General features: G+C 41.2%; 1 protein-coding gene across 1 annotated transcript in view; it reads right to left on the bottom strand.

The window, feature by feature from the left end:
• Positions 1 to 12,652, bottom strand: part of PDCD10 (programmed cell death 10) — a 46,065-nt gene that overhangs the window by 16,590 nt on the left and 16,823 nt on the right. Inside the window, exon 3 of the mRNA XM_053599914.1 lies at positions 6,970 to 7,023. Within this exon, the coding sequence (XP_053455889.1) occupies positions 6,970 to 7,023 (54 nt within the window). The remainder of the gene's footprint in view (positions 1 to 6,969; positions 7,024 to 12,652) is intronic.

Raw genomic sequence — 12,652 nt, forward strand, 5'->3', positions numbered from 1 at the left:
AGGGACAGCCTATCAGCACCTCTCAGAGGGGGAAGGGAGAAGGAACAGCCTATCAGCACCTCTCAGAGGGGGTGAGGGAGAAGGGACAGCCTATCGGCACCTCTCAGAGGGGGAAGGGAGAAGGAACAGCCTATCAGCACCTCTCAGAGGGGGAAGGGAGAAGGAACAGCCTATCAGCACCTCTCAGAGGGGGTGAGGGAGAAGGGACAGCCTATCAGCACCTCTCAGAGGGGGTGAGGGAGATGGGACAGCCTATCAGCACCTCTCAGAGGGGGTGAGGGAGATGGGACAGCCTATCAGCACCTCTCAGAGGGGGTGAGGGAGAAGGGACAGCCTATCGGCACCTCTCAGAGGGGGAAGGGAGAAGGGAAAGCCTCTCGGCACCTCTCAGAGGGGGTGAGGGAGAAGGGACAGCCTATCAGCACCTCTCAGAGGGGGTGAGGGAGAAGGGACAGCCTATCAGCACCTCTCAGAGGGGGTGAGGGAGAAGGGACAGCCTATCGGCACCTCTCAGAGGGGGAAGGGAGAAGGGACAGCCTATCAGCACCTCTCAGAGGGGGTGAGGGAGATGGGACAGCCTATCAGCACCTCTCAGAGGGGGTGAGGGAGATGGGACAGCCTATCAGCACCTCTCAGAGGGGGTGAGGGAGAAGGGACAGCCTATCAGCACCTCTCAGAGGGGGTGAGGGAGATGGGACAGCCTATCAGCACCTCTCAGAGGGGGTGAGGGAGAAGGGACAGCCTATCGGCACCTCTCAGAGGGGGAAGGGAGAAGGGAAAGCCTCTCGGCACCTCTCAGAGGGGGTGAGGGAGAAGGGACAGCCTATCAGCACCTCTCAGAGGGGGAAGGGAGAAGGGACAGCCTATCAGCACCTCTCAGAGGGGGTGAGGGAGATGGGACAGCCTATCAGCACCTCTCAGAGGGGGTGAGGGAGAAGGGACAGCCTATCGGCACCTCTCAGAGGGGGAAGGGAGAAGGGAAAGCCTCTCGGCACCTCTCAGAGGGGGTGAGGGAGAAGGGACAGCCTATCGGCACCTCTCAGAGGGGGAAGGGAGAAGGGACAGCCTATCGGCACCTCTCAGAGGGGGAAGGGAGAAGGGAAAGCCTCTCGGCACCTCTCAGAGGGGGTGAGGGACATGGGACAGCCTATCAGCACCTCTCAGAGGGGGTGAGGGAGAAGGGACAGCCTATCGGCACCTCTCAGAGGGGGAAGGGAGAAGGGAAAGCCTCTCGGCACCTCTCAGAGGGGGTGAGGGACATGGGACAGCCTATCGGCACCTCTCAGAGGGGGAAGGGAGAAGGGACAGCCTATCAGCACCTCTCAGAGGGGGTGAGGGAGAAGGGACAGCCTATCAGCACCTCTCAGAGGGGGTGAGGGAGATGGGACAGCCTATCAGCACCTCTCAGAGGGGGTGAGGGAGAAGGGACAGCCTATCGGCACCTCTCAGAGGGGGAAGGGAGAAGGGAAAGCCTCTCGGCACCTCTCAGAGGGGGTGAGGGAGAAGGGACAGCCTATCAGCACCTCTCAGAGGGGGTGAGGGAGAAGGGACAGCCTATCGGCACCTCTCAGAGGGGGAAGGGAGAAGGGAAAGCCTCTCGGCACCTCTCAGAGGGGGTGAGGGACATGGGACAGCCTATCGGCACCTCTCAGAGGGGGAAGGGAGAAGGGACAGCCTATCAGCACCTCTCAGAGGGGGTGAGGGAGAAGGGACAGCCTATCAGCACCTCTCAGAGGGGGTGAGGGACAAGAGAAAGCCTATCAGCACCTCTCAGAGGGGGAAGGGAGAAGGGACAGCCTATCAGCACCTCTCAGAGGGGGTGAGGGAGATGGGACAGCCTATCAGCACCTCTCAGAGGGGGTGAGGGACATGGGACAGCCTATCGGCACCTCTCAGAGGGGGAAGGGAGAAGGGACAGCCTATCAGCACCTCTCAGAGGGGGTGAGGGAGAAGGGACAGCCTATCAGCACCTCTCAGAGGGGGTGAGGGACAAGAGAAAGCCTATCAGCACCTCTCAGAGGGGGAAGGGAGAAGGGACAGCCTATCAGCACCTCTCAGAGGGGGTGAGGGAGATGGGACAGCCTATCAGCACCTCTCAGAAGGGGGAGATGGGACAGCCTGTCGGAACCTCTCAGAGGGGGAAATCAAAAGGAGTACAGTTGACCCTTGAACTACAGGGGTTTGAACAGTGAGTATACTTATATGCAGATTTCTATTTAAAATACAAATATATTTATATTTAATAATATGAAAAACTCGCAAAGCTCATAGACTAAAAATATTAAAAACATTAAGAAAAAGATGTCATGAATACATAAAATTATGAAGATACTAGTCAATTTTATCACTTAATACCATAAAATATACACAAATCTATTATACAAGTTAAAATTTATCAAAACACATACATTTATAGCTTACATATGGCAACATTTGCAGGAGAAATATAAACAAACAGAAAGATGTAGTATTAAACCATAAATGCATAAAGTTAACTGTAGTCAACACTGCCTATGTAAAGTTGCTATTGTAGTGAGCTCAAGTGTTAAGAGTACACACTTAAAATGCCACTTGACTTTAAAGCTCAACACAGCCACATGATGACCAGTTCAGCTCTTCAGTAAAAAGTAATCTCTCAGTCTGGCATATATTTCATTATGTTTGGTGTTACATTGTAAACCTTGAATGACACCATAAGACCCTTGTGAAATGCCACTGGTGAGGTTGAAGTGAGCCCAAGAAGCAAAGTCATGACACTATAAGGAAACGCTGATGCTTGATGTGTATCACAGATCAAGTCTGCAAAGGCAGTGGCCCTTCATTTCAAGACAAATAAATCCCATGTAAGCACCAGTATAAAAACAAAAAAGGAAACTTACAAAGCTGCCTCTCCAGCCACACCAGTAGACACAAAAACATTGCACGTTATGCAAAATTCCTTTTCACCTCCTATTGAAAATACAGATTTTATGTGGGTGCCGGATTTCTGTAAAAAAGGCATACCATAGGCTCTAACATGATTTTTAAAAAAAGTAAAGTCATTATATGACAACTTAAAGCAAAAGCAAGATGAAGGATTTAAAGCTGGAGAATTTTATGCCAGCAAAGGATGGTTTGATAGTTTTATAAAAACAAGTTTAACTTTAAAAATATCAAGGTATGTCAGATTATATAAAAAAATCAACATATTGTATCTCACATATGCATAAATGTATTCATGACCTATGTGTATTTGACTTAATAAAAATATCAAGATAATAGGAGAAATAGCTTCCACTGACCAAGAGATAGCAGATGAGTTCCCATATACTATAAAGAAAACCACTTAAAAGAAAGGATATCTGCCTAAATAGGTTTTTAATGCCCCTATTCTGGAGCACACAAAGGACATTTATTACCAATAAAGAGAAGTGACCACAGGATTTAAGGCCGGCAGGGATAGGCAACTGTTCTCCACAAAAGTAGTCAGGTGTATGACCAGGACCCACCCTCACCTACAAAGCTGCCAAGCCTCCTGCCTTCCTGGGAAAGATGAACAAACACCAGCTGCCAATCTTTCAGCTGTACAACAAGAAGGCCTGGACAAGAAGAACCCTTTTTCTGGACTGGTTCTATGGATGTTCTGAAGTAAGGAAGAACCTTGTCAGTAAAAGTCTGCTTTCTAAGTTCTTTCGAAATTTGACAGTGCAATGCTCCCAGTCACAAAGAACCTCATGAGGTCACCAAAGATGCTGAAGTAATCTCTTTGCCCCCAATACTTCTCCAATGGAGATTTTAAATCCTAAGGTTCTTTAAAGCTCAACATGCGTGTTACATACAGTGCTGGGGGGGGGGGCTGTCAGCACCCTGAAAGAGAATTCTGAGAGATCGTGAACGTGTACAGGGATTACATCATTTAAGATGCCACTCACTGTTACAGGAAACACTACGAAGCCATCAAGCCCGAAACAATAAATTCCTGCTGGTGAAAACTGTGCCCAGATGCTGTACACGACTATACGTGAGTAACGAACCCAATCAAGGAAACAATTAAGGAGACTGTGGATGTTTTACTAAAAGGCTGTGGCTTCAGGATAGGGGTCCTGGGGAAATCCAGAGCTGACAGGCCCCATCAGGGAAATGGTCAAAAGATGAGCTGGTGCAGATCAGCGCTTCCAAACCAGTGTCCCACAGCCAGAAGATATACAAGCAGCAGTCCCGGGAACAAGGTGACACCAGACACCCTGGTCCAAGACCCCCACTCACTCCAGACTGTCTGACTACTTTACCACATGGACCCTTCTATGATATTGGCATTGAAATGAAAGCAAATGGTGGAACATGGACTGGTACCATATAGAAACATTTTTAGAAAAATGAAAAAGCAAAAAGTCAGACAGAAACCATAATGTGTCTCCACAAAGTCACAACAAGCGAGCTTGCCTTTCACCCACCTGCCTGCCTGTCACCTCCTCTGCTCCTCGGCCTACTTGGTGAGAAGACAGCATGGATGACGAGCTCTGTATGAGCTCACTCCACTTAAGGAATAGGAAATCTATTTTCTCTTCCTTATGATTTTCTTAATAGCATTTTCTATTCTCTAACTTACTTTATGGTAAAAATACAGCATACATACATACAACATGTAAAATATGTGTTGCTTATGTTACTGGTAAAGAGTCTGGTCAACAGTAGGCTTTTAGTAGTTAAGCTTTTGGGGAATCAAGAGTTATATTCCAATTTTGAGTGCTGAGGGGTTGGGACACCCGACTCCCATGATGTTTAAGGGTCAACTGTATATGTTAAAACATAATATTCAATAGTATTATTTTATCTTGAGAAAAAGTATTTTAATCTTTTTTTTCTCCAAAAAATAGTAAGTTTAATAAAAATTACTATTGTTGGGGACCAAGAACTGAAAACATAGATATAAAAGGTTTTCTAACTCGTAGGGCTTTATTCATCTTTTTCAAAAAGATTATAGCTTAAAAAAAAGAAATGAGAGAGAACACAAACACCTTCCCCCTTTTGACAACTATACTTCTCCAATTTCACTTGAAATTTAAATAAATTAAATTTGATAATTAAAAATAAATGAATGCAAAATTGGTTAATTCATTTTCCTCCAAAATAAATTCCACTACCCTCAATTAAGAATCAGTGCTATGGATAAGATTTATACATGAATCAAAGCAGAACTATCATAGTCACATAATTCAATGTTAAATAATCAGCTTATGTGCTAGGATGTTACAGAAAAAAACCTTATGAAATTCATCATTTTATTTCTTTTATGAATGTCAATGAAGATTTCATCTACTCCTGCAGATAAACTTCTGTTCTCAGTATTAGGAAAACCGAAAAATTGATTTTTGCTTTCTAAATACTGTATTGTGCAAAGATCACTTTTTCTTTTCTTTGGCCACAAATGTGCTTAAGTTAGTCACCCTCCTGTCTCCTTATTGACCAAATATGCCATTCCAAAACCAAACTGTTACTCAAAGAAGAAAACGACGACAAAATACTGATCATGGTACTGCTTCATTAATTTTCTTCATGAAGTCAATGATTTTGCAGGATGTATTTTGATGAACTAGTTAAATACACATATGCAAACATGCCAAATCACAGGGTATTAAAGATGCAAAAAAATTCTGGTGATATAAGAAAGATGTCTAGAGACATGATCTGAGCCACCAGTTAAGAGTGGTCTCAATAAACCTACGTGCCACACGAAGAAATCAAGCTGAATAGATTTTATAGTTTCAATTCCATTGGAACTTCACTATAAATTATTCCAAATATTCAATGATAAATAAAGTATAATAATAAAGTAAAACACTTTATTTGAAAAATAAGAAGTTGTTTTAGCTATTAATTGGGACACACAAAAACATAAGAATTAAAGTCCTGGGCACTTTATATACTCGTACGTGTTTGAGGTGGGGGGCCAGAGAAAGGTTTGCATTAAAGCATATGCCCAATATGTATAATCAGTCTCTAGAGTAGGACTGTCCAATAGAAAAGTAAGGTAAGCAACAAATACGTGAGTCACTATAAAAGTTCTGAGTGTTATGGTCCATTATTTCACTTCCAAAAAACACAGTTGACAGCGTCCTTGCCGCTTTATCCCTGCAAGTTTCAACTTGCTCGGCTTACTGGTGTTGCTGGGAGGGCTTCATTTGCTTCCATCCTTGAAAATTTTATATTTCTCGATTTTTGTGTATCTCAAAACTTTTGTAATGACCAATGTATGAGACATCTTTGTAATTTCAAGTTTTCTAGTGGTCACAATAAAAAAAAAATTAAAAAAAAAAAAACAAGAAAAGAAAAACAGGTACAACTATCTTAATAATACATCCAAAAAATTATTTCTATATGAATCAGTATAAAATACCTACTCATATTACTGAGATATTTTACTTTCTTTATTCCTCTACTTTGAACACATCTTAATCTGAACTGGTTACCTAATTCGCTCAACAGCACCACGTGGCCAGTGACAAAGCATGAGCAGAACAGCGACGCTCTGCAGACAGTGACGACTCCACTGTGGGTGACTGAGCTGTGCGTTCTCAAAGTGTCCTTGCTCCATCCTAACTGGAGGTGTTACTTTCCCATTCAAAACCACTGATCTTTTATACTCATGTTCTATAATTAAGCAATATGAAGAACACCTTTTCAAGTTATAATTTCACAAATAAGTTTTTAACAAATAATTTTAAAAATTCAGAAGTATAATCTAATCTAAAGCTAAAGAGAGAACACTGAAGAAATCAGTTGCAAAAGCACCAAGTGATGAAAAGATGAATGCTGAGGAAGACAGCACTAGACCCAGTTCACCTTGGGAGGTGGTTTAAGATTGACAAAGTTCCCTGAAACAGACATAAGAGGACTAAAAAGGTTTTTGCTAATAAAAGCTGGCAACTCTCACATGATACGTAGATTCATAACTCACACTTTGATCATGATAAATCACCAGCTCCTCACCTTAATGAAGGCGGCTCTCAGCGTCTGAGCTGCAGACAGATTCACTCGTTCTAGCTGCAACAAAAAGTTAAAAATCATTATTAATGGCAATTTTCTTTTTCTTTTTTTAAATTTCAGACTAATCTGAGGATAAAAATGACTAGGTTACAATGTTTCTGTTTGTTACTGTAAGGTCCCTGCTGTGGTTGTGCCCCACCCCCAGGAGGTGTGTGTGTTTTTTATAATGGCAACTTTCGTGCCTCCAGCTCAGTGAGTAGGTGCTGGCCCCATATACTGAGGGTGGTGAGTTCAAACCCAACCCCAGCCAAACTGTAAGAACAACAACAAAAATAAAAATAAAAATAAAAATAATAATAATAATAAAAAGTACACTTCTGATAATCCATTCTGGAGTAACCATACTGATACATCAATCACTTAATAAAAATACTTGTTAATAACTGTAAATCATAATTCTTCAAATAGGCGAAGATTTTCAATGGAAAATATGAAAAATTAGTTTTGTATTACTTTTGTAAAAATTAGATTAACTCTACTTTAAAACTACATTTAAGTATAGACTGTAAAGTAACAATAGCATAAATCCTTACAGCAAAAATAAGTATGTTTACTTAGATCACTGAACTCAGGGAGGGTTCAAGTTTAAGTCTCAATGCTTTGGTGTCACAGCTACCATTTTGCTGAGCAAATACATGGTGAGCGAGCATGTGTGTGACGAGTGCAAAGTGACCAACAAAAGGGAAGGATTTACTTTTTCAATTCTTTCTATTTACCACCTCATTCCTTTTTAATTGTTTTTCAATCTCTCAGACAGGGACTAACCGGAGATTAGTCCATTTTATTCATTAGCAAACAGTGCTGATAAATGGTTTGGGACTCAAACTGAAGACTGCATCATCTAGAATTCAGAGATGCTTATCTGTCCTCTGTTTCATCAGGATTAAGAATTGGTTACCTGAAATAGTGAATCCAAAATTCAATCCAAATGCTGGTATTTTTTTAAAACAAAATAGGTGAAGCTTATAATTTCAAAAAATGAATGTCCTTATTACACACTTTATATAATTAAGTTTCCAGTGAACCAAAGGAGCACAGAATTTTATAAAAATAACTCCATTTGTTGAAGAGTTAGCCAGCAGGCTTAAGATAACTAACTAGCTTCAGTTAAATCCTGATTTCCCCAGTCCCTAAGGACTGAGCTAGTTAACTAAATAAAACTGTATGTATTTTTTTACTTGGGACCATATTAAATGTTGGAAAATAATGTAACCTTTACAGATTTTTTACAAGTAGAATATTTCTACAAAAACCTTATGAACATATATTATGCAATAAACAGTCCTCCCTTAAGGCAATAAAAGTGTATGTTTTGCTTCAGAAATGACACACACACACCCTACTTTAAATCAATTTATTTTCTAAACAAGATACTTAAAAATGTCAGAAAACATACCTCCCTATGAATTATTCACCATAAACACAAAGCAAAGGTAACAACATTTACCAAGATAATTCATCTCCCAAAAAACAATGAGCCATCTAGTGTAGTATTTAACTTGATTTCTACAAATCTTATAAAATCTAATACTTCTCAGCAGGTGAAAGGGAGAGCACTGGAGCCCAGCAGTAAACACAGCAGAGAAGAGCTATCATAGACAGTGCTTTTAATTAACAAGGGTATGTTTCCAAATATGAAAAAGTTTTCTCCTTCTATGTAACTAATGTAATTATAATGAATACCACTTAAGTTTGAAAAAACAATATAGCTCATCGGATCTCAAGTTCTGGTCATGCAAGGGAGGTAGGGACAAACAGGGTGACTGTCTTCATCTTCATGGGGACCTGTCTCCCTGTTAAGAGTTTATACCACACTCTGACTTTTCTCAGCAAATCAAAGGCCTGAGTCAGACGTGCACCTTCCAGTGTCAGCATAATTCACTCATTCTGCAGGGGCCCCAACAGGGGTGTAAAAGATCAAGGCAAGTAAGTGGTCCAGAAAAGTTAGTGAATAGCCAATAATATTACCCAAAATAAAGATCAACACCTCCTAATTTCTAGAGTAAGTTGACATACATGTATTTGACCAGAAAAGAGGAAGTCAGAGGAAGGTCAGAAAACATCAAATCAAAACTCTGTGCTGTGAAGCCCTTCACCAGGACTCTGCTGGGAGTCATTCGGGATACATCACAGCCACGCAGCGTGCACCGACCGGGAGCCATTCTGAGAAACACATCATCAGGCCATTCTGTCATGATGCACACGCCATGGAGCACATCTACACACACGGAGGCTATGTGACATACAGCCTGCCACACCTCCGCTACTGTGCTGACTATTCTAACACAACAGTTAAGTATTCGTGTATCTAAATACATCTAAACACTGCCACAATGTTACAATGCTTAGACATCAGAAGGTGGCAGAGGTTTTTCAGCTCCCTTATAATCTCATGGCACAATCACACACAGTTCATCTCTGACAGAAACCTCCCACACAGCACGCTCTGACATGAACCCAACAGGCTTCTCACTCACAGTACACACGCTGCGCAAGGTCGGACCAGGCACACAGGCACAAACAGCAGACACTGTCGGAACAGAATCGAACCTCTCATCCACACATTGATCAAACTGTTCTTAAATATACTGATGACTCCAGCCTGTATTTTTTAGGCAGCAAGATGTGCTATCACCCTTATAAAAAGGGTTACTCTTTTCAGCTTAAAAGAGTATATGATTTGATATACGTGATATCTGATTTGATCACTGCGATATATAATTTGATAAAATCGTGTTCATCTTACCCTGCCTTTGATGACAGCAGCAGGTTCTGCTGATACTATCCCAAGAACAGTTTCCCTTTACTATCATGGACTTTATACAGAACATCTTTATATAGAATATCTCTAATCTTTCAAAACATACTATCATCTCCATTTTACAGAGGAACTCAGTTTGTACAAATCTATCTATCCGATGTTCAACAGGTATCAGGTGGAGATGGGATTCACATCAGATCTGTCTGGCTCTACACACGCACACAGGCTGCTAACGCCACCCTGACTCCCTGCACTCATTTCTCCAGAGTGCAGTGCCCCCATCACTGAATCCTTCAGCTGTTGGTTCTTCAAGGGCCAACATGTTCTCGAGTTTCTAACATAGGCAAGGAGTAAATGTGAAGCGGCATAAAAAAAGAGACTACACTCCAGGACCCCCAAAAGGTCAATTTAACCAAGCAGCTATGTGAAAGTGCTGAGATCTCACCACCTGTTAAAGTGGAAAGAAAAGCCTTCATGAAGATGGGAGCTGAACTGGTTTTAAAGACTGCCGCTTGGCCTCTCCCTTGTCTTCCTTGGAAGTTCTCCCACTTAGGGGTTTCTCCAGGATCAGTATACATGAGGATGTAATGGTTTTATACAAGTTTAGAACACAAAAGAATTTATATTTTGTTTCTAATACTTTTACTAAGCCTAGCTCTCTCTGAATTTTTGGGCTAACAATCTGGCGAGGGTATCTTTAAAGAACCAATGCAGTAATTTTCTTGGTAGTGAATGATACGCACACCAGATTTTGAGAAAGCGTTAGAAGAATCTAAGACTGCACCTTGCACAAAGGGTACAGGGACAGGTACTGCCTGCACTTTAACTACTGAAGATTTCCACGTCACCAGTAAGTAAGAAAACCCAAGAGAATGAGAGCGAGAGATGAGGGCATGTAACACCTTATCTCACCTAAAAGAAAGAGAAGCTGCCTGCTGACGCACACTGGAAGGGAACGAGCAGGTTCCCTGAGCCCCGCGGTCTCACGGCAGCCTCCCATTCTGCCTGCTCTCAGTTCTATCAGCTCCTTCTGCAGTTTATTCTCGGTACCTTTTAAGAGTACTTACTATCAACAGCAAACTTGTCAGATTTACTCTCTGATTCACTTACAAAAGTATTTTAAAATCTTACACATAATTTCAGTTCCATAAAGGGTTCACTTATGGTATTATTCTCTGAAATCATCAGTTCATTCCTATACATGAAGCTAATTTCCTCAATTTATAAAAAAAAAAAATAAAGCCATTTAGCCCTTGGCTGCTCAAATATTAAAGAGTTTTGCTTTAAATTCTCACAAAAACTGTTTTATTAAGGGTCAGAGTAATTAGGTTAACTGGTTGGGAATTGTCTAGAAATTGAGCGCTTCTTCAGAATCCGGGAAGATTTGATTTTCTTATGTTGATGGCCCTTCCCTAGCCAACCTCCACAAAAATTATTGATTCTATTTCTTAAAAGAAAATTAAACTGGGCCAAGTCACAAGAATGAAACCTCCCGGTAGATTTCCTGTGATTCAAATGAGAATGAGGTGAGTAAGGTCAAAAATAAGCATGTCAGAAGGACACAAGTAGAAGGATCCACTGTTGAGAAAGTCGATGTCATCACCTGTGTTTTGTACATGTGAAGTTCAATAAATGTTTCTAAAAGAATCAGGCCCTAGAGTGTGCCAAAATGTCTGACAAGGAAGGCATGTACAACTACCTATTACAAAAATATTCCATTTAACAGTGCCTACAAGTACACAAAATTGCAGGGCACAATCACAATTTTGTCAGAAAATCTATGTGAAAGGCTCCTTAACAGTAATAACTAAGGCTTCACTACAGGCCTATCCTAAACACTTCCTAATACATTAACTCACTCATTTCTCAGAGTTGTGAGAATTTAAGTATACATTTGCTTATAGCCATTTTACAGAAAAGAAAACCGAGTCAAGATCACACGAAACGGAAGCGCAGCAATTCAAACCATGTTAACTGTGATCACCTGGACGGTGGGAACGCAGGTGAAACCCACACCATCGCTATGGTGGAAAGTGTGTTCACTATGCTAAAAGTCTGAGGTCTAATTTTTTTAATGGAAAAGATATATAAGATGTAGGAAAGTAACGTTGGAGATGCAGTCCCGCGTTTTATTTGCTTACCAAGAAAAATCACGAGTTGCACGTCTACCGAGGACTGACAGAAACAACTGATTCCAAGCTTCAGCATGGAATACTAATTATGTATTCAGAAGCACACTTTATGTCATTTATTAATAAACATATAAATCTTTGGTGACTAAAATTCACATGTAATTGCAAAATTTATTTCTCAAAATGTAACACATTGCTTCAGAAAAAAAAAAAAAAAATTCCTCTAAAAGGTAATGAAGAGCTGAACCACTGTACCCCATCCTTCATCGACAAAGAATCAGTGAGAACGAAGACAATGACCAGAGAACCTCATCTAAGACTCAGAACGGAGTTTGTGGAAACACACTGCTCCAGAACATAACCACAGCACATTTACAACACTTGCAACATACCTGCACCCTCAACTCCACAGCAGCTGATTAAACAAAAACGCCAGCTCCTCCTCAGCTGTCCTGGCGTAGTTCTGTTAAGTTTAGCAAGCATCAAACTCTCAGAGTGCCATTAATAGCTTTGCCTTGTAGGCTGGAGTAACGGTACTAAAATTTCCCCAGGTGTAAGAAGTCCCACTAGCTAAAAATCTTCAAAAGGTAATCTCTAAATTACCATTGCAGACATAATGGATCCAATGTTAACATGAAAATGAGTAGCTTTTTAACTTTTAAAATACATCATGAACAAGATTTACTGAATCATTTCGTTTCAGAGTAAAACATTCATCCGTAGGGTGGTACTA

This window comes from Nycticebus coucang, chromosome 8, assembly GCF_027406575.1.
Source record: "Nycticebus coucang isolate mNycCou1 chromosome 8, mNycCou1.pri, whole genome shotgun sequence".
NCBI classification, from domain to species: Eukaryota; Metazoa; Chordata; class Mammalia; order Primates; family Lorisidae; genus Nycticebus; species Nycticebus coucang.